This window comes from Syngnathus floridae, chromosome 8 (assembly GCF_059516105.1).
Source record: "Syngnathus floridae isolate MCC-2025c chromosome 8, RoL_Sflo_1.0, whole genome shotgun sequence".
In the NCBI taxonomy this organism is placed as follows: domain Eukaryota; kingdom Metazoa; phylum Chordata; class Actinopteri; order Syngnathiformes; family Syngnathidae; genus Syngnathus; species Syngnathus floridae.
Window position 1 is genome coordinate 8,651,453 of NC_142420.1, and position 27,181 is coordinate 8,678,633.

At 39.9% G+C, this 27,181-nt stretch overlaps 1 protein-coding gene across 2 annotated transcripts in view; it reads left to right on the forward strand.

Moving 5' to 3' along the window:
- The window catches only part of thsd7ba (thrombospondin, type I, domain containing 7Ba), an 87,171-nt gene that overhangs the window by 25,789 nt on the left and 34,201 nt on the right, over window positions 1-27,181 (forward strand). Inside the window, exons 4-11 of one of the 2 annotated variants that reach the window (XM_088383056.1) lie at window positions 1,092-1,247; window positions 1,323-1,399; window positions 3,477-3,653; window positions 17,223-18,066; window positions 18,879-19,127; window positions 20,130-20,299; window positions 22,550-22,708; window positions 25,466-25,666. In XM_088383056.1, the coding sequence (XP_088239182.1) occupies window positions 3,494-3,653; window positions 17,223-18,066; window positions 18,879-19,127; window positions 20,130-20,299; window positions 22,550-22,708; window positions 25,466-25,666 (1,783 nt within the window). In that variant the 5' untranslated portion in view covers window positions 1,092-1,247; window positions 1,323-1,399; window positions 3,477-3,493. Of the gene's footprint in view, window positions 1-1,091; window positions 1,248-1,286; window positions 1,400-3,476; window positions 3,654-17,222; window positions 18,067-18,878; window positions 19,128-20,129; window positions 20,300-22,549; window positions 22,709-25,465; window positions 25,667-27,181 lie in introns of both variants that reach the window. The other variant, XM_088383055.1, reaches the window with a different exon arrangement.

Sequence of the window (27,181 nt, forward strand, 5' to 3'; positions counted from 1 at the left end):
TTGCAGTGTTAATAAAGGTCTGTCTAATTAATGTGACTAAGCAGCACCTTTGTGGCATTTGGGGCTTATTTATTGTGTTTTCAGAAGAGACTTGTTCTTACAGAGCCAAGCTTATTGAAGCCTGAGTGGAAAAGCAAAATAAAGCATCAAAACGCCGGGGGAAATAAAGGTGAGGTGACTGGGATCTTGGGGCTTTCAGGAGCATGGCCAGGAAGATCAACGAAAGAGTGAAACTTGTCAGCTGGGCCAAAAAAGAAGCTAATGGGACTGTGGGAAACAAGGGGAGTAGTTGTTGATAAAAGAATTGTGCTTGTTTCAAGCATGATTCGGAGTAGTACAGCAACAAACAAACAGCAAAAAAAAAAAGCAAAAAGACATCGCAACACGCCATAGCTCCCCCCCCTCCATAGGGTGTTAAGTAAACAGATTAAATGTGAGGCCGGGGTGGTGGTGTGCGGTTTCTGACAGCACGCCGTATTTTCCGCCGTTCTTTCTGCCTTGCTTAATGAGTCACTTAGAAACATATTGCATCTGTGTGGGGCTGCAGAGATTTTGTATGTGCTTATGACTTGCTGGCTATTTGATTGGTGGGGCAAACGTTGATACAGCTACATTGGATTGATGATGCAACTAAAATAGATCAGGCAAAAACCTGGATTACAACTAACAAACAGAATATGGCTTATCGTAACAGTAAAATTACTCTGACCGGTACTAGTTATTCCCAAAGTTACTTATGAGTAAATCTAGCTCGTTACTACTCACTTCTGACAAGGTAAGAGGGAGAAAAAAAATATTTTTTTAAATCTGCTACAAACAAATGCATCATACTGATTAATACAACTGTATGAAGTAACAGGAATGGTAAAATATCTGTTTCCATGGCAACATATGAACAAAATGAATTTCGGAACAGTGTGCTGTATGTGTGACTGAAAAAATATTTTGGCTCTAATGTACACAAATGCATTCTATTTTTCAGTTTTTGCCTACACATCAAAAGCATCTTTAAGTCATTTTTGTGTGAACTGACGATTATTCTTACATCAGATCTTTCATCAATCTGTATTCTGTGTCTTCCCAACCTTCAGACTCTTAGCTGACTTCAGTACCAGGCTCAGCAGGTGTCCCCTCGACATATCCAACGCCAGGGGCTTAATAGTACAAGGTGCAGCCGGAGGTGTGACACTGTCCCAGCTCGCGACACATTGATTCGCACAGGATTAAGCCACTGGATGGTGCTTGAGGTAGAGGACCTGATACATCTGATTTACCCCGCCTGTCAGACTTAACGTCTTTGGAGGCCTCGTCTGCCTTGCTAGTAAAGCCACAGAAGGGCTGCTCCCTAACTGAACTGACAACATTGCCCAAAGGGATGACTGGAAATCATCTTGATCAGGTACAGTGTTTATTTGCAAAAATTTCCAGTGTGTATAGAAAATATTAGTTGTTTATGCTTCATATCCCAATTGAGCTACTTGGGGGTGAAGCTCAATAAAATAGTGTATTCATTCAGCCGTTGAGCCACATTTTTCAGTAGTACTATGTAAACAAGAAATTGAATTAGCGTTGAAGTTAAAGGTAAATTAGTTAGAAATGCATGCTTGTGCTTGTTGGGTTGTTTTTTTTTTTTTTGGTCTGATTTGATTCGAACACCTTGGCAGACTTTAAAGAGCAGTTGATTCCCTTTTGCTCAATAACAACCGACTCGATATCCTTTTGCCGTCTCGAGACAAGAAAATGAAGTAAGACGAGAAAAGAAAAAAAAGATCAGGAGAGTTTGAGGGGATTGCTCATAGCTTCCACAAGCACAATCTCAGGTTCCTATCTAAAATTGTCTTTAAAGGAAACAGATCAAACAAGTCACGTTTGGTAGAAATTTTTCTTTTAATAACTTTAATCCAAGCACAGCAACTTTATGGGTAAAATTGGCTCGATTTGAATCACCCGGACGTATCCGAAAAATACTTATTCGTGTCTGCATATGAAAGGGGCGAGGGAGCGGTGTGTGTGTGTGGGGGGGTTCAATCGTAATCTTTTGAACATTGAATCGGAGCGCCGTATTTTCCATTACATTTAGATCTGTCGAGATCATTTCTTCAAATTGTGAAAGCCAGAAATGTCCCTTGGGTTAACTGGGTGATGGCGCTAAATCCTTCCTTATCAAATTAGCCATTCATTTTAATAGATGGAATCAAACATCCATTACCCAGACCACCTGTGAGGGAAAATCCGGTCGAGCGTTCCTCATCCGTGAAAGATGTGTGCGGCAAATCCGGCGAATGAGCCGCAGACAAGATAGGCGGGTAGATTGCCTTCCATCAGATCACGCCGTATCTAACAGGAGGCACTGCGGCATCTGAGCCACACTGCTCTATATGCCAGGTTTTCTGGAGCTACTGAGCACTTGGCACACTTCCATTGACCCAGATATTTAGCAGTTAGGAGATTTTCGTTTCACAGATTTTCACGATAGCCAGACGGCTGCAGCTCAAGCTTGAACTGTATAAATGCTTTAAACTCTGAAAAGCAACATTTTGAGTTATCCTGTCAACTGTGGTTACCTCAAACAGAAATATAGAAATACCGACCCGGTCGAGATTTACTGGTTTTGGTGCAATTTGTCAATCTAAAGCCAATTTACACACAAAATATATTTCCTTCCCACCAGGATAAAAACACAACTAATTAAAAAAAAAAAAAAAACTCTTTACCATAAATTAAAAATACTGAATAGCTTAACTTGTAACACTAGAAAATTAGATAAATAAACATCCCAATGCTTTGTTTACAATCGTCTTGGAGGCCAGTGAGCCTTCCGACCGCACGTCACAAAAAATTCAAAGAAAAATTGAACAGTCAAGTTGGCATTTGGAAACTCTTATCCGGGCAACGAGCCATATGTACTTCCTCATTAAACACAACTTAAACAACCATCTAATTTTGCTTACCAGAGTCAAATTAAGCATATATTTATTTAGACACCTTACACGTGTGACCATTATAAGGAATACATTCTCAACTGGTATGACTTTTTTTTGGGGGGGGTCATGCGGATTAAATTCTGTTGTCATATCTGTCGGTGGCGCACAATTGAAGGCCTGTGAATCCACTACTAATCCCTCTTAACACTATTAGGACCAAAATCCATGTAGCTACCGGTAGTAGCAGAGAATCATAAATAAGCCCTAATAAAAAAGCCACACATCCTTCCTATTACACTATGATTTAAGTCTCCAACACTTCCACTTGTATTGTACGTTAGGAGGAGGCCTTGACTAATTATTTATGGTCGTTTTTAACAAAGGAAGGGCAGGCAATATGTCAAAGCAGCAAGTTGGGATTCATGAATCAACATTGTGTTGAAAGTTGAGGGAGACAGATTTTTTTTTTGAAGGCTCACAATGTGGATCTCCTGTTAGACCTTGTTTACTTTTAAGAGAGTTTCTGATGACTTTTCCGTCTTTCCCCCCCAGGAGTAAGAGAGGACGCAATGGGCTGGACTATGACTTTAAAGGATGACTTTGGGGTCATTGTCTGGGCACGAGGAACTGGGAAACGCCTCTGTTTCTTCGTCCTCTGCTCGGTCTTACTCATCCATGTGCGATCTGATATTGTCTTTCATATGGATCATCAGTTCACATGGAAAACAGGTAACGATTTGTTTTTTTCCATCTAAATGAAACCACCTTGATTTCCACTGTGAATAATTTATTATGTATTGTTGGTAATTCAAAGCAGCACTATCCAAGGAGGTATTAATGAATTAATTCCTGTTATCTTTTTATGCGATGGGAGAATTTCCATAAATGTTCCTGTTTTGAGTGAATTGTTGTATCGAGCAGGCTTATTCTACCACGAGCGGTAGTGACACAGCGGAGGCATCATAACTGCTCATCATCACACTGCAGGCAAAGAAATAACATCTGTCTTAGTGGTTACATGCCGGGCTCGGGCTGTTACGCTAATGCACATTGAAAAGACAACATTTGGAAAGTGAACCCCTCCATCGAGGGAAGCTCTTTTTTATTTTTTTTTCTACATAATACTCAAATAACGTTACGGTGATTGATTTTCCTGTGTTATGTCTTGAATGGCATTGGTAATTTTAAGATGTGTTATTGCTACAATTTTTGATCAGTCTCACTTTCCAAAAAAGCACTTTGAACGTAGCTCACAACTGATATTTAGCTCGCTTCACAAGTTCAATAGGAAATGCAATTGCGAAGCAGCTTGAGGAAGAAAATGTGACTTTACCAGACAAAAGGGCCCCCTTGCTGGGTGATTGGTGCGCTCACTTCCCACTTTGTGTCTGGCTAATGACATTGCCTAAGTGATAAAGACGCTGATTAATTTCACTTGAAGGAACGCATGTTCAAAATGGATGGAATCATGAAAAAATCCTGGGTGAGGTTCTGAAGTATTTATGAGTCACCGTTGTATGAGAAGCTGTAAAGAAAATTTGAATCTTGAGTTACTTTGCCTCATAATATGTCAGCGTTTGAGTGAAGGAAAACACTTTGAAAAACTTTGAGGGTTAAGGGTCAATCAATTGTTGCATTAATCAGTAGAAGGTTGTGATTTAGTTGGCTGACGATGACAGCAGTGTGCTGTGTTTTCATCATTTTCATCCTTGGTTATTTTTATATACTAACTAAAAAGGAACACATTTCAAAACGTGGATAATTTAACATGTAATTTTTCGAAAGCTCTGCCCTACGTTATGCAAAACCACACGACTGAGGATGTCTTTGAAGGCCAGAAGCAATGTGGAATGAATCTTTTGTTAGTAGCCGGAAGTCAAACTGAGCTGGATCTATTTAAGCTTGACCTTCATCAGCACCATGGAGAGCGGAATATAGCTCGGAAACACTGTAGCTAATGGCATCATTATTCCCTTTTTCTGCATAGAAAAGTCTCTTGACAGTCAAAAGCCCACCCATCAACCCAATTGAAGTCATTTGGCAATTATATCCAAAAAGACTTGCATCAATTGTACAGTTGGAATAAAATTATTCATTTCCTGGGCAAATGTTTCTCTCGAAGTAAAAGACAAATCAAGAGCGATAATGTGTGAATGCTTAGCTGGAGCAACTTTAGAAAGATGTTTATGATAAAATTAGTATTTTTAGTCGCAGCTATACTGATAGGTAACCTATTTTTTTGTTGTTGTTGAATTTATTAAATTTTATTTCAAGTGGTTACACAAAATGAAATCATCTGTATCCCAAACATGATCAACATCCGGATGGTTTTATTTTGTGCAATCACTAGATGAAATAAAAAACAAAATTTCAGTGTGCCCTTGTTGGATAAAAATCATGACTCAACTTGCTGGGTCCAATTCTCAACCCAATGCCCTCAGTCATTTGGACCCAGCGCTCAGTTCGCAATTTCACCCAATTTGGGTTGCTTTTGACCCGGCGGTTTGAAGAGTATGTTCCGACTCTGCAATTTAAAATATTGCTTTCTGTCTATTGTTGCATTTCTGCTCAGAGGCGAAACAAATAATTGGCTGCATTTAAAATATTTTAAAAATGGGACCTACGTCTGCTTTTTTTTTTAGCATGACCTATGATCAGTTGAATGGGTGGAATTATACTGCTCGCTCACGCTGGCTTTTAAGCAGAAATGTCAAAGGCTTCAATACAAACAACAATCCAGCTTCATCATAAGTAGTCTTGCCCAAGGACACTTTGACCTATTGATATGAATGACCCGTCTCCCTTCTGATCACGCGTTACATTGACCCTGACTTCCTCTAATAAATGTCTGTACTAGAAGATGCGGGGCGGATTCTTGGCATTTATCGACCTCTAGTGCAAGGCTCTCTCTCGCTCTCCTTTTTTCAATCGTACTAAATGTGATTCTTAGTAGCTGCCTCACACTATATAATACTATTTTATCATTGCTGATATTATGGTGTATGTTCTTGATTTCATTTTAGCTATCTTAAACTGTAAGCTGCTCGGTTATGAAGTTGAAAAGCCTTCAAAAGACCAAATAATTGCAGTCCAGATATCATCCGACATGTATTTATTTTTCACTTTTGCAAAGACAACAGAAGGACTAAAGTGATATCTTTCTTCCACATACTTGAGTGCACGGCACAATTCCATTGGGTTTTGTCAGCCAGGGCTGAAATTAAACATCGTTTCTATCGCTGTAAATGATGTGGTGACTTTTTACTCGTAAATGGAGCGAGTCAGTGAACGGAGCAATCATTGTGAAAATAGAGAAATCAATAAAAGATTTTCCTAGATGTGAAGAGGCTCGTTTTCTGCCAGATTATTTAGGAAGCTTACTGGGCCAAAGCCTGAGGATTCGCTCTTGTTCCGGGCCCATGTTTGAGGGGGGGAAAAATGAACTAATTTGAGCAGCGATACAGTCGGGCAATAATGCTTTCATTTCAATGTCTAGATGCACAGTGGTGCGCCTTCAAAGCTGAAATCAAGGACAAGTACTGCAGGACAATAAGCTGTGAGGAGCTTAGAGCCTTCCATGACAATGTGCTGGCTGCTTTACAAATGGCTTTTTTTTCCGTGTGAAATGTGGTGGAGGAAGAAACACAATGGAATGGTTGGATTTAAATGGGTCGTGTCACTCGCGAAACTAAATGTCTCATGAATGCTCTGTCTGATATTATTTTATTGTGAATCATGTTTTTGATGATAGCATTGTTTTTGAAAAATAAAAAAGGTTGTTTGGCTATAATGATGGAAGATCAATTAAGGGCTTGACCACAATTATAAACTTAATATCCAAGTATGAGCCTATTGAGCCTTTTCCATTGCTGGTCCTATTATTTCTCACTAACTGTTATCTTTGAAACTCATCTTTAAACGTTCTTATACACTTTGGCTGTTGACTTTGCCTGAGATTTAATTTTGGTTTGAATAATTTTGAGTGAATAATAATTAAATGATTAATTAGTTTTACCTGTTTGTTGTTGCGCGACTTAATTTTGGGCACTTTGTATGCAGCAGTGGTTGCTTTAAAGTGCTCTATAAATACATTTGAGTTGAATCTGTTAACACGCACACTCATAAAATATTATGATAATAGAATGCTAACGTGTTGACACAATATTTATACTATAGTAAAGAGTCACTCTTCACAATGAGCTTGATAAAATGTTAAATAATCCCATATCAGTAAAAGTGTTGCCGATAAGTGGCTTCGTGTGTGCTATTTATTTTTTATTTTGGCACTGTGATGTCTCTGTTTTGACATTTTAAGCTGTGCGCAGTGAAAATCTCCAAATGAAAATTTTTATGATGATGACTGTCTATGCCAAACATTTAAACTACCTTGCATGCCCAAGCGCGGATATCAGCTATAAAACATCTTGTTATCAATGGCAGATTTAACCACTTTGTCCTTTGGATCACCTGAATGTTTACTCTACAAGCGCCGTGTCGTAGAGATGGCGGCTCTGATGGACTTTATGAAGTTTGGCATACATTCAACTATGAATCCAAATTTTTTTTCCGTCTATTATAGCATCCGACGTACTACACCGGAACCAAAATCTCATTGCGTTTTATAATTGGCAACTATTTTTGAATGATATAAAGATGTAGCAGCAGATTACGCAATCGCCGTTGTTTCTTTCTGAGTGTATGCCATCGCTATTAAGTTTTTTGGAAGTGACCCAGTTGTTTTCAAATGTCACAACTACTTCGGTCCAAATGCAGCGGGTGCGTCATCAAGAGGAAAACAAACTCTCGAGGGAATTTTGCTTCCTTGCCAAAGCGAAAGGGCATGACTGAAAATTATAATAACATTGGGGAGGATCAGATAGCTAACGAGCTGATGTGGAAAGCACAAAAGAATGCTTGAAAAGCTGAAAAGACGCTTTATTGCAGTTGATTTGAACTCTGTGTTGGCACACGGAATATTGTTCTCCATGTTGATGATGTTCAATTTAGAAAATCTTATTGCGAGACAACCACACCCAAACGATACTTCTAGTCTGGTTTCCATTGTTGAGCTTTTTTTGTACAATACACTTTTTACCCAACAACAAATGATTAATGGGCTTCTTCGTACACAGCATACTTGCCACATTGACTAAATTATTTCATTCTGAACTGTGGTAAATCGTTTCAATTGCACAGAAGGGGGTTGATTCATCACGGAATCAACTAATTGTGACAAACACTGAAAAAATCCCCTTTCTGAGCCTTATTCTGTTTATTTAGCAGTTGTTGATATAAAAAAAGAAGGTTCTACCCACACTTTCGTGTAACTGTACTGACAAACTACTTTAGGTGTTAAAGATGGGTTTTCCCAGAAGCTTTTCAACACTCAGATTGAACTTGTTTTTGCCCTTCTGTCAGGAAATTAGAGCGAGGTGTAGAAACACACTGTCAACATGAGAAATCTCCCAACGTACTCAATACTTTGCTCTTAAAACTTCAATTTCCTAAAGGTATTCTCACAGACAAGCTTTTATAAACCGTGTATTTCCACAGTGACACGTGTGAGGCTTTTGCTTCACCTATGCCAGAAAGCATCAAGTCGCATCTTGATGCTTTTAGGTTTTACTTCTGGAAGGGGAAGTGGGAGGAGCACAAGGCCATGTGCACGTTGGAATTAAGGGGTTAATAATAACTGAACTTTATCTTGTAAATGAAAATATTCATCTTTACGGATGTTGTTGATGTGGACGGCCGATAGGTCACATGGGTAAATGACTCCCACTTGATATAAAAAATTTTTTTAAAAAAAGCTCTGGTGAAGAGTTGGAAGGATATTTACTTTTCTGACTCTTGAAGCATTTTAAATGTCACATTAAATGTTTTTTGAGGTTCACAATTATATTTGGTATATCTTGGTGGAGCAGAAGAAAATATTTGGACAGAAAGTGACCAAATTTAAAACAAGGCATGACGGCATTGTAAGAAAAAAAAAAAGCCGCTGAGCTCTTTGCGTTCCAACATGGCAAATTTGAAAAGAGCAGGATTATTCTTTTTTCTTTTAGTCGTACTTCCAAGTCATTTCCAAGTACCTCTTGTACTGAACATGTTGTTCTTCTGAAAAAATAAACAAGCTATCTTCACCTAATAACTAAAACACTCTAAGAAGGGATCTTTCACAACCTGGATTACGCCACACTCGTGGCACTTTGGTGTTCCGTTTTCAAATCATTCTGTCGCAGAGGACGACACAACAGCCGAAAGCTTCTTTCTTTCAGGCCATGCACAACAACGTGTCAAAACAGCCCACTGTCAACGCTTACTTAGCGACACTTATGCAAATTTGATGCCGTGCTTTGACGCAAGTGCTTGTGCCCGTTGACAGTAATTTCTAAAAGCCGGAGCGAGGAAGCACAGGCCAATTTGAGGCAAGGCCGAGTGAGTGCACGCCGCATGCAAGTGTTTCATTGCGGAAATAAGGTTGGGGTGGATTATTTTGCAAATGTCATCTGTGTTTTTGTGCTAGAACAAACATCTTGGCAATAAAATAGCATTAGCAAACAATAATGTAGGGTTACATCGTTGCAGCGAATCCTCTTGTCTTCATACTCATTATTAACTAATTTAAGAAGTTGAAAATAGCCCAGACAAATCAAATAACTTTTGATTGCGTGCTGTTTGAGAACCGTCATAAAAGTTCGTTATTCTACCACTCGACAGGAGCCGTTGTATTACCTCAAGATTGAAAGTCAAGGATTCATGTCTGTGCAATGAATAATATGTAGTGTTTTTTAAGATAAGAATTTGAAATACACCAAGCATCTTCTGTTTAAACTTGCTATTCATTTGACAGACAACCTCGTCTAAGGGCTGATATGTTTTATTGAAGTATTTACTTCACAGTGAGCCAGAAAGAGAATCCATATCTTTGCTGTTGACGTTGTCCTTTGTGAGATGCGACAGAATGGGGCATTTGGAACTTAGAAATTTAATTGTACATCATTAGTTTTGATTTTTAATCTCTACAGACATGTAAATATTTGGGAAATAATGCAAGAACAAGGGGGTGTGTTGAACTTCACCCCTGCACATTTCTGTTTTAATTAAATCCGGCGTCTGAGTTTGTTCATCTTTTTGACGCATTGAACACTTTAATTTCCCTCCACAAAGGCACATTCACAGGCAGGTAGGCAGTGCAGAGGTGGAACGGCTGGCTGTGTGGGTGGAGACTATCATTTTGTGTTTGACCTCACAAATTGAGCATCTGAAGGGAGCAACTGAGGGGCGTGTAACCTTGGATGGTTGCTCTCTATTCTTCTCTTATTCTGTCAAATTTCAATCAAGCGGTCCCAAAATGGAGCGATAACTCAAACTTGGCGGGCATCTGATCTGCTTCACATGAAAATTTGTTTACTTTCTTAAGTGAAAATTAACATGCTCATATACACACACACACACACGCACATGCATGCACATTTTCCAGAATTGAGACAAGTGATGAGTGTTGAGCTGGTGTGCCCTTGTACTTGTGCTTTGCGCATGTTTCTTTGAAGGTTAGCCACATAAAAATGCTGTAAAAATATTTCATGGCTATTTGGAATTAATAGAAAAACTCTTGGCCATTCTTTGGAGCAAATGCACTCAATCAATTAAGTTTGAATAAAATTTGTGTTCATTTAATTAGTCATTTAAAAAGTCCCAATTTTATTTATTTATATTTTATTTATTTAGTTGTTTATTTTGTATCTATTCATTTATTTTTAATTTAATAATTTATTTATAAATTGCATGCTGCCTGCTGTGTAAAGTTGCTTGAGTGGCAATTTAATTGACACAATTATAGCTTTTCTACACAAAGCATCAAGATCTTTGCCAGTCTGAAACTCCCGCTTGTGAGATGTAAAAATCAAGCAGGGGAAAAAAAAAAAAAAAAAAAAATCCCAACCTTTCATGTTCATTTCCCTTAATGGAGTGGTTTTGTTCAGAAGCCACTCGCCATGCAGGAGTGCTCTGTCTTTGTCAGCACGAACGCTTGCATCCCCCAGCAGCAGACTGAGTCGCAAGTAAATAGGTTACCAACTGGTAATATTTCTTATGTCAACGTGCATGTTATTTCTACCCCTCTTCCCTCCTGAGTTTGATAATTAATCGCATGGTATTTATCCCCTGGGTGGTTGCGCCATTTCAAAGCTCTCTGCCAAATTTAGTGAGATGTCTTCACTGAGTCCTACGCACTGTGAGTCGGAAAGCAATGCTAATGATGTTCTCATTGTTTGAATAGCGGCTTCTATGGAGACCCGTTAAAATAGCCTTCTCTGTTTACTGTCTATATGACCCAGTGGGAACTACACGAGAGACAACGCGAGGTGAAACAAAATGGATTTTATTCGCAACCTCCCTTATGAGTCATTTTTAGGATGCACAGTGTTACTGATCCACGGCGCTTGCTTTATTCTATCCTTTGATCGCCTGCTGTGCTCAAACAGTCAAGTCAGGGGAGAAGATATTCGAGAGGGAGGCGGAACTCTGAGGGAAGAATTATACTGCCAGATATACACTTAAGGGCTTGCCAAGGATGTACTGTATTTACATTTTGGAAGCGTCACCTGTTATATATCAAACAGCAAATGTAGCAATGAGCTTACATCATCAACTCGTAACGTGATAAAGTAGTGCTAATACAAACGGGCAGTGACATTTTTTTCTTGGAGTGCTTTAAAATGTCATCGTCAGGATTTAGTTGGACGACTTGAGTAAAATCCCACTCGAACGGCGGTATGGGTGACAAACTGGCTGTCACCTCAGACCGTGAAGAAAGCTCAGATCATTTCTAAGCTTTTTCAGCAAATTTCCACGACTCAATCAACATCTGAGACCTTTTGAGGTTCCCCTGGTGGATTGTTTGAGAACTACCGACAAATGTTTTATTTTTGATTCTACATTCTGTTGGGAAAAAAAAATCCAAACTGCACATTTCCAAGATGAATTGACAATAATTCATTTCAATAAAACGTAACTCATGGAGAGAGACGGCGCTGAGAAACTGGTGCTGGTGGGCTTCGCTCAAGGGGTGCTTGGGGGACCTTTCTTGATCCAATATCCTGCTCTCAGACTGATTGATTTTGAAGCACAGGGCCTCAGTCAGGCAAAATATGTGAAACTCAACAAGTCAATGAGGCTCCCACCAACACATCAATTTCCTGCTCTGTTGGTTGTTGGGGACTTTAATTCTATCCATTGACTGAAATGCAGATCACTGATGATGTGATATTCTAATGGACCGTAAACATTAAACCACTTGTAAATCAATGCGGCGCTGTCTTGTGCTTCAACATTTGTGTTTCTATGGATGGTTGCTATGCGCATGAGCCACTTTCATGCTTTGCGGAGGTCAAAAGATAAATTCTGACTTCTCTGGTGGCAGCGCTGCGTCGCTGAACTTACTATCATACTACTTTTTTTTTTTTTTTAAAGTTCGTTTTAGCTCTCAAGATAAGCACGGTTCTGTAGGGAACACCATCGATTCTGTCAGGAAACCTCGAGTTTATATCAGATTTCCCAAACATTCCATTAACTTCTTGTCTCTTCCTGTAATTCTGAAAGATAAACAAGATCTAAAGTGTGTGTACACATATTGCTATTGATTGAGTGTTGACAGCTCAACTCACTGTGTTTGGCTCTGTGGAATAAAAAGCGGCCAAAATAATAGACTAAATCTGAACATTACTTTGCTGCGTTTGTAAGAAACAGAAACAAAGCAGGGATGGGGGGCAGCCATTGCTGTGTGCAGCAGCCTGTCAGTAATCAGCATGTCAGTAATGTCGATTCTATTCATAACTCCCCCGATGAATAATGATAATCCAATTATGGCAGCAAATGGTGTGAATCACGATCGTTTGCTCCACTTTTCTCGTCGTGTCTGGGTTCAATATGTGAAATATTTCACATTAATGATCTCCAAGTCAACAGTCCTTTAAGCATGATGGTCTACTCTTGTTTTGGTTCTGAATGTGGAGTCGTGATTCTCCTGGAACCTCCTGGATCTCCTTTGAGGGAGATCCATATACAGTGGTAAACTTACGAGTTAAATATGTTGCATGGCCAAGCTTGTAAGTCAAATTATTCAATTATCAAATTAATGTCGACCCTCAGTGAGGAAAAAAAATGGACAACTCTGATTTAAAAATTCTTCATGGAAGACCAGCAAAGAGTCAACGTAAATTAACATCAATGCATAAAAAGCCTTCATTGAACTTCTTTTCCAGTGGTTGAAAAAATGCTCTTTAGTTCATTCAGTTGTCAGTACTTGAGCAGCAAGTACTTGCTAAGTTGAAATGCAACATAGCTTGGCGTATTCTCGCTCTATATTAGAGGTGAAATAAAGCGGAACATTAGCCTCCTCCCGAGAGAAGCTCGGGGAAAATCTCTCAACAGATGTGCAACCATGACGGAATGTCAAGGTAAAGTGTACAGGAAGGATAGGTCGGCCACAAATCGATCGAGCTTTAGCGCTGCACCTGCAAACAGCTGTATCCATGAAAATTCCATTAAAAGAATTCCCTCTTGGCATTTATGTCATGTTTGAATCTGTGTTAAACAATTTGCTGGACGTTACATAGCTCACTTCAAAAAAATTCCAAGTTGGAGAGCAGCACAGACTTATCACAATGGTCTCTTTGTCCCTCCATGGCCACAATGGCCAGTATCATCACCCAAACACCTGGGTCCTTCTGCAGGTTAGAAGATATGGCCATTAGTTCTGGTCCAGTGTGTAACAAAGTAAAATCCCAGGTCAGTGGACGGCGGTGAGGAAGAGGAGTGAATGACATCGTATCCAATTACTTGTCACCTCGGCACAGGCTGCTCCGGGGACTTGAGAGAGCCACAGAAGACGAGCAATTGCACGGAAAGAGATTCAGATCGCCGTAGCTTTAGCTGCTTCCCGAGGCTCTAGTCACGATGTCTTAAAGCGAGACAGACTAAAGCATACATACATTGATACCGGCAAACCCGACATGTTTTTTTTTCTTCTTTAAAGTACGGCCTTCATGTACTGTATTTGTAAATATGAACCTTAAGGGAAACAAACATGGATACCATTCACTTAACCCCTATTTTATCATTTTTATCACAGCACTGTGTTTAAAAGGAAATATTTTTTGCGGGGGATGTTGTCTTGTTATTGTGACGCAAATCGTCAGTGGAAGTGAGGCAGTTATCAAACATTGTCAGACGAGCTTTTGTCGTTGTTGGTGATTAGCTAAAATTGAGGATAGCGAGGATAGTGTTCGCGCTCTGTCGGTCTTCCGGTGGGCTTTGTGCTTATTGTTTAGCATTCAAACAGAGCTAGTGCTGATCCTGTAAGGATGAATGCTGAATCTCAACTACAGCCCGCTGGGTACATGAGCATATAGAAAAGCAGCCTGGGGGTATGGAATTCATTGGCGCAGAATGCTGAAGTCACTTTCGATCTGTTGACTTAAGCCAGTGCGAGGTGCGTGCGGTACGAAAGGAAAACAAGGCAATACACACTCGATTTTGTTGAACTTTTTAGGGAAATCATTGAGAAGTTTGCCTTAACATATAATTTGCAACTTCACTTCTACTGACTGACATCTGACAAACATGTGTTTTTTAGAATAATTTCACCATTTTCCAAATTTCTCCCATTACCATCCTGACGATTAATTGGTTACCTGTTGATAATCTGAAGATCTTCTACATCGGCCTATATAAATATAACTGAAGAATGCTCATGAATGGCAAATGATGGAAGTGCGGCACTGGGGACATGGATGCATAATGTGGCCTGGTGGCATTTAATTAAAAAGTCTCGCAGCACACAATACAAGTCCAACTTAACTCCAACTGGGAGCTTGGAGATGTATGCTGGGAAAAGTGTCTGTGAGTAAAATGAGGAAGGAGGCAGTGACGGTGAGAGGAAATTACCTTCCATGTACTCCATAACGTGGTGGCACCCATTTTTAATCCTTTGAACTATTTCTCATCCCTCTGTAGTTAATCGGCTGTTTAATCTTTCATTGATGAACATACGTTTTCCCAAAATAAACATCAATCGCTGCGATAGGTGAGGGAGGGGGGGATTCATTCTGTGTTGAGTGACAGTATGTCAACTCATGCAAGTGATTTAATGTGTGTTTATTCAAATAATATTCAAGTGTGAAAGGAGCAGGTGCAGGATGACACCGAAAGAGTAATGACGGAACCTCCTACTGTATTTTTATCACGACCGCATAACCCAATTTTAGCAATCAGACTGAGAAGGAAGGTAAGAGAATGTTGGAATAGACTTCACTGGCAGGAAAAGTGAACTCTATGGTACATCGGAGCAATGATTGAAGAGGATCGGTTGCTCTGCACTGTGAAACTTAAATCTTAGCCTGGGAAATGATTTTTTTTTGTCAAGTCAAAATTAAGGGAATAGGGTTTGAATTTGAACCCATATTCTATTTCACATTCATTGATGCCGTTAAATGTTGGCAGTAAGTGAAACATAAACCAAGGCTGAAACATTTGAAGGAGATATTACATTACAAACAAACATTTGGACAATAATAGCTTTTAAATTGCACACGAGGTGAACAATTGGGCACCCACATGTCCAGTTAATTCTTACTCAACTTGCCCAGTGCAGCTTTTACCAAATGTAATTAAAGGGACCAGAGACTTTTATCAAATGTAATTAAACAGACCAGAGGGAAAAGTCATTCCACTGTGCTCAGTTTTTTTTTTTTTTTTTTTTTTTAGGACTGATTGCTGCCTGCTGCTTTTGATGAGATTGTGTATTGCTCTTGTTTGCTCCCAATTTGTATCCATCTGTGAGCTCCCAGGGCACAAGAGAATGCTTTAGAGTAGCTTGTTATTGCCATCTTTTGTCTGACTTCAAGTGAAGGCTGCTGGAAAAAAAAAATAAAAGGCTTATTCAAGCTACATGGCTCTTTTAATTTCTGTCTTTTTCAGTATTGTGATAATTGGCCTCTTAACTGAATCTTTTTTCGGGATTTTAGCATATACATATAGAGTCGAGAATAGCAAAGCGCCTAAGCGCAATAAGAACTGAGGCCGACTTCTTCATTCCTGAGAGGCGGACGGGTGCTGATGCTGACAGATCGAGTGCAAGATTATTCCGAGTTTAGGAGCGAGCTAATGCTTGTGTTCACTGGTTCTTCTGGCAATGGAATCGCTTAATCACACTTCCATAAATCATGCGTAGCCATTCCGGCAGGGTTTCCAAATGGTGGTGATAAAAGGACGCAAGTTCCATTAGTGACTGTGAGAACGTGTGCTTGGATAACAATCAAAGTGTAACTCTTTAGGTTTACTGTGTTTTTTATTTTTTTATTTTATGAAATGCATAAAACTGTATGGGTGATTTCAAGTTATTTCTCCAAATAATGAGTCATACTTTTAACAATCAATATATATTATTGATCCAAAGTGGGGTATTTTGTTTAACATGTTTCAAAAAATATAATAGCGGGTGTAATTTGACCAAAAAAATCCCATCAATGCATCTTCAGATTAAGGCAAACAAACTCAATCAAATGCTCCAATGAACTATGACATAATTCAGTAATTTGAAATATTGCCCCCTTAAGCACAATATGCAATTTCAAAGCAGTGCCCGCTTGTTAATGGCTGGTTCAGAAATAAAGGATCCATTTAAAAAAACATCTAGACAGCACGAGAATCCCATAATTACTCCTAATGAGAAAAAAATCGAACAATTTTCAAAAATAATCTGAACAGAGAATTCACATCTATTAATCAGTGATTTGATTCATAAGATTTACAGTATATACTATATTAAGACTCAGATGAAATTGTCTTTTAAAAAGAAAAAGAAACATTGCGAAAATGTGTGGCACACATTAAGTACACTACTGTACTGTCAATGCAACCAAGTTGACATCACAGTCAAGGTCACTGTCTATAAAATTTCCCTCGGGGAACCTTGCTGCTGATGTCAGTCAAGCTTCTGGTCATTCCTCACATGGACTCGGGTAAACAACCATTTTGGAATTGAGCAACTAAGTGGATTCCTCCTTTGTGATAAGAGACTTGCATTTGATTCCTATACATTGATTTGCCGCTAGCTTGATTGCTTTTGGTTCCATCCTTTCTTTCTTCATGAATAAAGTAATCATGAAGCTTAAGTGATTGGCCTAGAATCGTATTTGATTGCAAACTAGCAGAAAACAGCAATTTAAATCCCCCTGTGTAGAGTTTGGATTTTTTTTTTAATGAAAATGTTCTTGTTTGGTGTCTGTGCTTCTCCAGGCCAGTGGGGTCATTGTATGGGTGAAGATTGCGGTTCCAGCGGAGTTCAAACCAGGACCGTCTGGTGTGTCCACACGGAAGGCTGGACCACCCACCGCTCTCACTGCAACCACATGGACAAACCCGAGAGTCGGCGTCATTGCTTTAAGGTGTGTGACTGGCACCAGGACCTCTTTGAGTGGGAGCTGTCCGCCTGGGAGGCCTGTGTTCTCGTACCTTTTTTTTCCAACGAGCTCAAGCTGCGGACCACGGAGTGCATTACAGCTCAGCATGGGATCCAGAGACGCAAAGTGCAATGTATGCGCACTTCAAACCGCACCGCAGTCACTTCGAGGATATGTGACTTCTTTTCCCAGAGACCGCCAGTGGAGCAGGCATGTCTCATCCCCTGCCCGCAGGACTGCGTCGTTTCGAATTTCACCTCATGGTCGGGTTGTAGTAGGACATGCGGCAGCGGCCTGCAGCATCGGACTAGACATGTTCTGACCACGCCTATGTACGGCGGTGCCAGCTGTCCAAACCTGACCGAAACCAGGACTTGTTCTGGGTCTGTCGACTGCCCTGCCGGGGAGGACGAGTACCAGTATAGCCTTAAAGTAGGAGCCTGGAGCGAATGTAGGCTCCCTCATCATAAAGATGACCTATTGAACGGTCGGACCATTGTGGATTTCAGTAGTAACAAGAACAATACAGTCATGCTACACAGACATGACACCCTTGACCGTCAACACCATCACGAGCATCGTCACCATCGCAAGTACCACATGTCATGGGAGCTGGAGGTGGGATACCAGACGCGGCAAATCCGCTGCACACGCAGTGATGGGAAGAACGCAATGATGAGGTAAGATGACAAAATAGCAATAATGTCAAGGATTACTTGTCATTGGAAACCACCATCCGATCAAAATTATACAGTGGTCACCCCTTGCGTGACGTCACTGGGCATACTTCAATTTTGCGATTCTGTAATTGGATTGTCTTTTTCAGTTTAAATGTCCTGTTAAAGACCACATCAACATTGCGCCGAAGCACTATTGTGTTAAATGTCAAGCACTGCTCCTTTCCTGTCTCTGCTGTTTAAACTGACTTTGGTATTTAGCTCTTTGATAAGAACAGAAGAACACAGGATGGGCACACAAACACGAATACACACACGCACATGCACAGGATTTTGTTTTCTCATTTCCACCGAGCACAAGTGTCACACTGCAGTAAATTGTCAGCAATCGATTTTTTTTTTTCGTCTCTAAATGTTGCCTTTGTGTGTGTTAATGCCCGAGACTGGTTAAACTGGGATGAAATTGTTATTTCCCAACTGAGCTCTGTTTCATTCTGTTTTCCTAATTACACCCTAATTATACCAAATTCAATCAGGATTGTAGCCCTGTCTTAATAACGAGCCTAATTTAGCAGTTCAAATTGAACAATAGAAACTGTAATTATATGACTAATCTTCTTGTTTCATGTTGATTGAATCAGCAATTGTGCAAAAACTAATTTCATGTCAGCTTCTGTAATTTAATTAAAAAAGTATAGTTTAAGGCGAAGGATTTTGAGAAAGTTAAGGAACATACAATCTTGCCATCTGCTTTTGTTACCATGTGTAGTTTTGAACCCTTCCCACTCCACCGTGTTTATCGTCTCACCCTGCAGCCTCTGCGCCAAGTACAACTCTCCTGTGACCTACCAAGCCTGCGTGATGCCCAAAGACTGTCACACCTCTGATTGGCTTTCATGGAGTCCCTGCTCGAAGACCTGCCGATCTACCGACCTATCTCCCGGGTACCGTCTGCGGTCACGAATCGTAACACGGATCCCACTGAGCGGGGGCAATAAATGTCCTGTCCTTGAGGAAAAGGAAGCTTGCAACATTATCGGGGATTTGCTTCCATACTGTCCGAGGTATGTTTTTTTTTTTTTTTTTTAGACACGTTTCTCATCATTACCATCCTCCGAACAGAATGTAAGGGTCGTATTTAATCTTCTATGCCCACGCTCTCAAAATTCAGTCACATTTCCAAAGCTTTCTAACTAGAATGATTACGAGTATACCCAAAGGCTACAGATATTCATGATGTTGCTGTTCATTTAATTTGTCCCTCTACCTTAAGAATTGATTTTAATTTAATTTCATATCAACTTCTGCAGCAGTTAAAGGGGTTGTAGTCCACAGGGTCTGTCGTTGTTTTTCCAGTCACGCCGTTAAAGTAAGATGGTAGCTAATCACAGTCAGTAAATAATGTAGTCAGCTTTGTTTTCCTGCAGGAATATCTTGTTTTATTTGCTATATATGAGTGGAGGATTCACATGATTAAGGAAAAACTCATTACGGAGAATAAGCATCTGATAGATTACTTAGGGTGGTTGTTCTGGAGACCTCCTCAAGTAATATTGCTTTTTGCTCCAGTGCACTTTTCATGACAATGACTGATCATTTGTTTAGAAGTTCTACAACCTTCCCTCACTGATTTGCATTTTTTTCCTGAGTCAACTGTTGTTGTTTTTTTTTCTTGCCACAAAGTCATTTTCATATCAACAGACATTGTTCTGGCACCAAAAATGTAATTAGGTTAAGGCAGTATTCTCTTATCTGTCTTTTCCAAAGGCACTGTTAAAAATGGCGGTGACAACACACAACCATTGTAATTCACAATACAACTTCATAATAGAAATAGAATTATGAGAAGCTTAGTCTCATTATTATCAACATACAATATAATTGCTTGAATTCTGCACTTTTGGTCACATCACATTTATTTTAGTAGCTTCTTTTTCATTCAAGTTAATTGGGATCAACCATTGGCTAATTGAAAAAATTGTCACGAAATGATCATGCCCATTAAGCTGTTGAAACGGCAAACTTCAAACTGTGCTCAAACTTTTTGGTCCTCTGGTCTCTTTCAGGTATGAGTGGAGGACCACCGACTGGAATGAATGCTTGGTTTCCTCTTTACTGAGCAAGCTTGACCGGCGTTTGGCTAACATCAGTAGTCTCTGCGGAGGCGGGGTGCATACAAGAAAGACATACTGCGCTCAAGTTCTTGATGACTCAACTCCACATCACAGGAAAGAGGGTGAGACAAAACCACCGTCATCACGGCCCAGCTTTACTTTGAAGCGTACAAAGACATCGTGGCCATGCAAGAATGGAGAATAAAGTGCAAGTAGCGAAGGCAAAGCTTAAGCATGTTCAAAGTATATATCAAAGCTTATCTTCAAGTACAGTAGACTCTCCTGGGAGCGACTTACTCATTGACGAAGCAGTTTCATTTAAAACTTAATCTGCATTGAGAGACAGCACATCCCGGTGCGGTGTGAAAATAGATAAATGCTAGCGAAGTGTTCGTATTGTTGTTTACGCCATCCGGCGAATACACTCGGCTGACATTGTAAGCATTTAAACCACAACACTAAGTAGTTGTCATCAATTTGAAAGTGTTTTATGGCAACGCAGTGTCAGTTGTAGGGGATGAAGGAAGCTTGGCAAATCTTCTACAAACGTTGCTTCCACAGCAGTTTAAAGTGTCACTCTGTCCTCACTGGATAAGCTCTTGTAAAAACAGCAGTCTTCAGGGAGCATGTTTGCGAGGAGAATAAAACATCTGAGGCCGGGGCTAGTGGCCCGGCGAGACTATAAAGCTCAGAAAACAATTTAGCGAGACAGTGAAACAATTATTCACACCGGCAAAGGTGTGATGATACACGTTCCAAGGCGAAGCGGGACCGTTTGCGTATTCAGTTCAACAAAACCGGAAAACATTAGTACCATTCAACATCTTGACATATTCATGCTGGCAGGGTACACATTCTGAAAAACATGTTCATGTCAGGAAAGCAATGTAGTCATGACACAACAAATAATCACAATACTATTAAGCAATCATGTCATGGCCTTTAAGCAGTTTTGCTGAATTGGTCGAATAAAGTGCGTTGCAAGGAAAGCCACTTAGCGCCCAAGAGTATATAGTTCATGTCGCCTTACATTTCCGAAACTCTCTTTTTCGGGGGGGGGAAAAAATAGTTGTTGAGCCATTATCATTGTATTGTCAATGAGACCAAGCCATTTTCAAAACTTGGTCAATAATTTGTACAACAGACTGCGATAGTGTTTTTTATTATTTAGAATTTCAGAAACTTGTCCTACATTGATGGCAAGTTAACCTGTCCAATTGGAAAATAAAAGATAAATTCTAGTAGCCTCGTTCCATATCATAACCTCAGTGCTTGGAGGTCAGAGTTTTGTTTTTTTTTTTTTTATTGTGCAGTATATCAATGAAGCGCTCTGCGGTGCAGGACAAAGATCAATATGTAAGCTGCTGTGTTTACAACCCTGGCACAGCTTCGGGTGATGTAAAGCGATGTGGCTTGTGGCTTCAACGCGGAACGCTTCTCTAGCGCGACTTATTCGGAAAACAGTTTGCTGCTGTTGGATGTCCGTAATTGTCACCCGCAGTTTAGGGAACAAAGCCGATAAATGTGTAATATGCGCTTTTATCCATGTGTTTAAGCATGCATGTTATTTCTACACAGAAGATCAAACACCATGTAAAATGACTCAGGGCAAGAAGACATTATGCAGGAAGGACATTTGCTGAATCTCTCTTTGGGCTCTCATTTAAATGGAAATGTGATATTCACTGATGTGTGGAAGTGCATCAAACTGGAATATTAGATTAAATAAAAACTCTTATTGTGGGCAGGGAGGAAATACTTTCTCATAAAGAATTATTCTACCATCTAAGACAGATGTTTTATGATTGTCCGCAAATTACACAAGCATTAATTTGTTGTGGAAAAAGGCCTACCATAATTTCCAGACTATAAATCACACCAGCTAAAATTAAGGGGAAATTGTGTTTTGTTCATATGTAAGACGCACTGGACTATAAGACGCAGGTGTTTTAATGTTTAATTTCCATATATCAGAGAATATGCATAAATCAAAAAAATATCAGAAAAATCTATAGATAAACTGCACTGGACTATAAACCGCAGGGTTCAAAGCTTGTGCAAAAAAAAAAGCAGCTTATAGTCTGGAAAATACACTACATTTGAATTTTAAGATGAGTCAGTCATGTATATATAAATTTTACCAATTTGTTAAAATAGTTAGTCGTATTTTCAAATCTAAAAAACAAAATGCCTATTGAGCCTCTAAGACAATAAAAATAAAATCACAATTATTCTATTTTAACCTTTTCTAGGCAAACAACAGGTATGCAGTCCTGTATATCCTCGCAAGTGGCGTAGTAAAAACATTCACGCTACCTCCCGTGTGTGCTGAAGCTTTACTTAAACCAGCTGCGTCCCTCATGTTTGCACAGTGGCCAGGCCTGTGACTGCCAGACTGTGTGCGGGTCAAGAAGCTCCCTTGGCGGTCAAGAACTGCTCGATTCCCTGCCAACATCGCTGCCTGCTCTCCCACTGGTCATCCTGGGGCACCTGCGTACATGACAGCTGTAAAGATCCACAGGGGAAGAAAGGTATTGGATTACCCTTTCCCTGGTCTGCAAATTTAAGAGAAACAAACAAGTTAATAATCTGTAATCCTTTTTCTTGACACAACTTCAATGTGATACATTATTGCAAATTAGCTGAAGTTAATGCGGCATGGTAGGGCACTGGTTAGCACCTCACAGTTCAGAGGGTGCGGGTTTGATTCCGTGGGGCCAAGCGATACAGAAAATGGATAGTTGAAGTCACGGTAGCAGTATCCATCCAGCAATTCGTCTGATAAAAAAGAACTCCCCTAAATATGTAGCTAATATGACTTGAAATTGATACAGATAATTGTACAGATGGGCAAGATGTGGAAATTAGTGCGCGGTAGGAAAATATCTATTTGCCGCCGAGTTTCAAAACAGATTGCCATGTTATATATTTACAGCCAGCTGCTCATGGTAACTGAGTTGAGTACTTTCAATGTAATCAACCAAATTTAAACAAACCGAAGAGCTGTTGCGAATGCTAATGATTTCATTTGAGAGGTGTGCTATCTTCTGAATAAACAATCACTATAACAGCAATAATACAGCAAACAGTGAGGTAGACAGGAAGGCTCAATTAAGAGACCAGATGAGATCATATGAGTTTTTGTCTGGTCTACAAATGAGAAGTCCGCCATGAAAAAAAAAGCAACACACGAGTGAGCCATGACTGAGGAAGATCAGAAAGCGAGTGTGCCATCTCCATCCCCAGGAGGTTTGAAGAGATGGATAAGATGCTTTCCGAGTGCGTGCAGTCGTCTGGCATGCCGGAAGCCTTCAGCAGGATGGTGCTGTCTCACCGCCTTTCGGAGTAGGTGAACACGTGTGTCGCAGCCTTTAGACAGGCACTCCATGTATGTGTGAGCGGTTCAAGGCTGTCAGTGTGTTAGCGCTCTGCTAAAAGGGCATCGCGACCTCATCGCTGTCGTGCGTAAATGTGCATGAAAGCCCCCCGGGGAACAACTGAAGTGTGGATTGTTCAGGTCAGTGCCCACACCGGCCTCCACGGGACCACGGAAGCTCAACTCCCAGACAGTGTCATTAATATATTTTGCTGGTTAGAAGACGCGGCATCTGCTGTTTTGCACATCTTTCTTCTCGAGTGACGCATTATGTTGAGGCTTTAGTAGACCCAGAGCACATGAAGGAAACCATACAATATCAAAAGAAGTGGGCCCTGTTGGAAAATTGTTCCAATGTGTTTGCTTGAAGTTCTTTGAATGGAGTACCCTCAAGGTAGACCAAAGGGGAAGTTTGCAATTTAAAAAAAAAAAAAAACAACCATTTCCTACCCTGTTCTGTGAAAAATACTTTCCAATCTTTTGCCTCTAATTTGAATTCTAAGAAACCATCACGCCTGACGAAAAACAACCAATCAGAGACAGAAACCATGACTGACGAGATGTCGATCATTTGTTGTGCACTCGACGGCACACTCGTAGCAAATTTTCCAGAAATTGCTTACTTATTGCATTTGATCATGCAAAATTGCGTGTGGACATAACATCAACCCTAAATCAAAATCATGCCGGAATACAGCAAGAAACGAAAAATATCAATACTGCGTCAGCGGTATAGTTTACTTGTTCAATAGACTTTGAGTTACCCTGCAGTAAATACTTTTTGTCTTCTACCCGACTCGCAGTTCTTATCAGATTTGACTGTGATTTAATGTAAACGCATTTGACTGCGGGGTTTATTTAATAGAGCTTTTGTAATTATTTTACTCGAGGTCACGGCACCGACAGGAGTGCTGTATCTTCACACAGTGCTGTAGCTCACCTGCCTGAAATAACCAGCATGACCAAGAGGCATATCAATTATTAACATCACTTCGTTACACCATGGCCAAAATAAGTTTTTTTTTTGTGGTGTGGATTTCAGCAGCGGGGCATCGCTGCAATCGATCCACACCGTCTCTCGTCTTTAAGTTTCCTCATAGACCGAAGCTACAACTCCGATCATCCTCCTGAACCTGTGGGTCATGTTCGTAGATTGTTGGAGGATGTATTGTGGAGGTTCTGACCCTCCTGGAGATTAGATGTTCCACCTGTGGAAGGAAATAACGTAAGACCTTTGTGCCAAATGTCAGGTCTTTGTTAAAATGAGTATAGCTGAAGATGAATGGGGCTGTTGCTCCACTGTAGTGGAAACACCCCAAGGAAGTGGTCAGAGGCAAGTTTACATTATTTAATCTCCAAAGTTTCTCTTCGTCATCCAGGAATTGAAAAGCCTCAATAGTTACTTACTAAAGTTGGATCTTTTCGAATAAACCGTTTAGTCATGTCCAGTCAGCAAAGTGTGTATTTATTTGATTTGAAAGAGAATGACTTCAATTACAAGACAATTTCATGCTTTAGAGTGAATTATGGGCCTGAAATAAAATGAGGGAGAGGCTTGATAATAATATTGCTAAATGATGTTGGATTTACATCATTCAGAAATTCTAGCATTTTAGCATTTTTATGTGTGTATAGGCATGTATACTATACAAGGTTTGGTTGGAAATTAAAATTGCACACAATGGAAAAAACACAAAACCAATACTAAAACAGTTAAAAATAAAATAAAAAAATATAAGAATATATTTGAAATATAATTTTAAAAATCTGATTTCACCAAATTTAAAAACTAAAAAACATATTATGAACATTCCAAAATTATTATGGTCTTGGTGTTTATACCAAATGCATTATGTATTGCAACAACCAACCTCTGTTTTTTCTTTTTTTCTCCTTGGGTCTTCCCTGCCAGGTTTCATACAAAGGAGAAGAGAGGTGCTGTGGGCATCCAGCAGCAGTCCACTGGATGTCTGCCCTCATCTGGTGGAATCCATCCCCTGCGAGGATCCAGCTTGCTACCTGTGGCAAATACAGCAAGGCGAATGTACACCCAACAAAAGCACTTGTGGTCCTGGAACTTTGGTCCAAAGTGCAAAGTGCATCAGTGCTGAAGGTACTTCTTCCTTAAACTATAAAATACTGACATTAATTAAAAGGAGGTTGTTTTTCTATGGGCAGCTCACAACTTATCCTCATGATCTAATTACACTAATTATTATATTATTATAAGCACTAATTATTATTGCATTGATATATTCTTATTTTTAATTAGTGTGTTTTTCATTCGTTATTGATCACGTAAACCACTGAGAAAAATGTTCATACTTTGTAGAAGTTTGATGCCTTTCATTATGCATAAGCTCAATTAAAAATTAATCATTCTTTTTTTTTCAAACCACAGTTAAACTAGAATTTCAACAAGTAATATGTGCAACATTGTGATAAATGTATTATGTGATTCTGTTAATTATTCATGAAATGGCCATCACTGCATTAGTTGCAGGAAAAATTCAATGATCAAAAATTCCATATCCTTGCTTCCTTTCCTCCATCCTAAACTCCTTCCACTCTTCATTCTTTCCGTCATTAGTTGCCCATCCGCTAACTAATCATCCTCCATCACCTACTTAAGTCAATACATTTTGACAGGCAAATCGTCTTGTTGGATATAAGGAAAAAGAATGAAATTAGCAAACTTGAATCCGGGTGAAAGATAGCTGACATGTTGATCGCCGTTTCACTTTTGATTGACTTGTGAGACCCTCCGAGTGCACAGAGTCAAGGCCACCTCAGAGCCAAGTCGGTGTAATAATGAAAAACGACAAGTTAAAGCGCCAGTGAGGCATTCTAATTAGTTGGCTGGATCACCTCAGCTGACACCTCCATGTGAAAAGAGCACTTTCCTGACTCGATCTCCTCACCCGAGATATTCTTAATTCTTCCCCAAGCTTTTGACCGTGACTGAAAGTTGAATTCTTTCCTTTGTCGCCACGGGAGACCTTCCCTGCAGCATCTTTATAACAACTAGTGCTCATCCAGCACCTCCATCTCCTCTCTCGTCAGGGCACCAGAACTATCTTATTTTGGGGGAACCTCCAGTGCCCCCCCTTGGAGCTTGCAGAATCACTTTTTTTTTTTTTTTTATAACTAGTGCCTACTGCCCAGAGATTGTTGGCTGAGATAAAGTGGTTCGGATGGATGGACGGACGGAACTGCTAAGTTTAAGAACATTCCATTCTGGGGTGCTGATTAAAAGCCTAATTTGTTCTGATTCATAAACTTTTGTGTGGTCAAACTTGGCCACCATAAAACGTATATAAATTCCACAGACAAAATTTAAACATGGGTTCAGTGCAAAGCTGAGTCACTTCTCTAATGAATTTAATGCAGTGCTGCTTGCTTGCAGCTCCTTATCACAATTGAATGAAGGTGTTCCAAAAACAAAGTCATAAATTAGCTTCGTTTTTGATTACCGGTAATCAAAAGTGTTTGGATGGTTTGCTCGGTCATCACTATTCTCTGTCTACTTGTATTGTTTACAACCAAATTGTGTTAATTTCAAAAAGCTTCACAGCATAGGCTTCAAATTGATTCTGGGGCCCGGCCAAGAGAGTCATTGCAGGGTTAT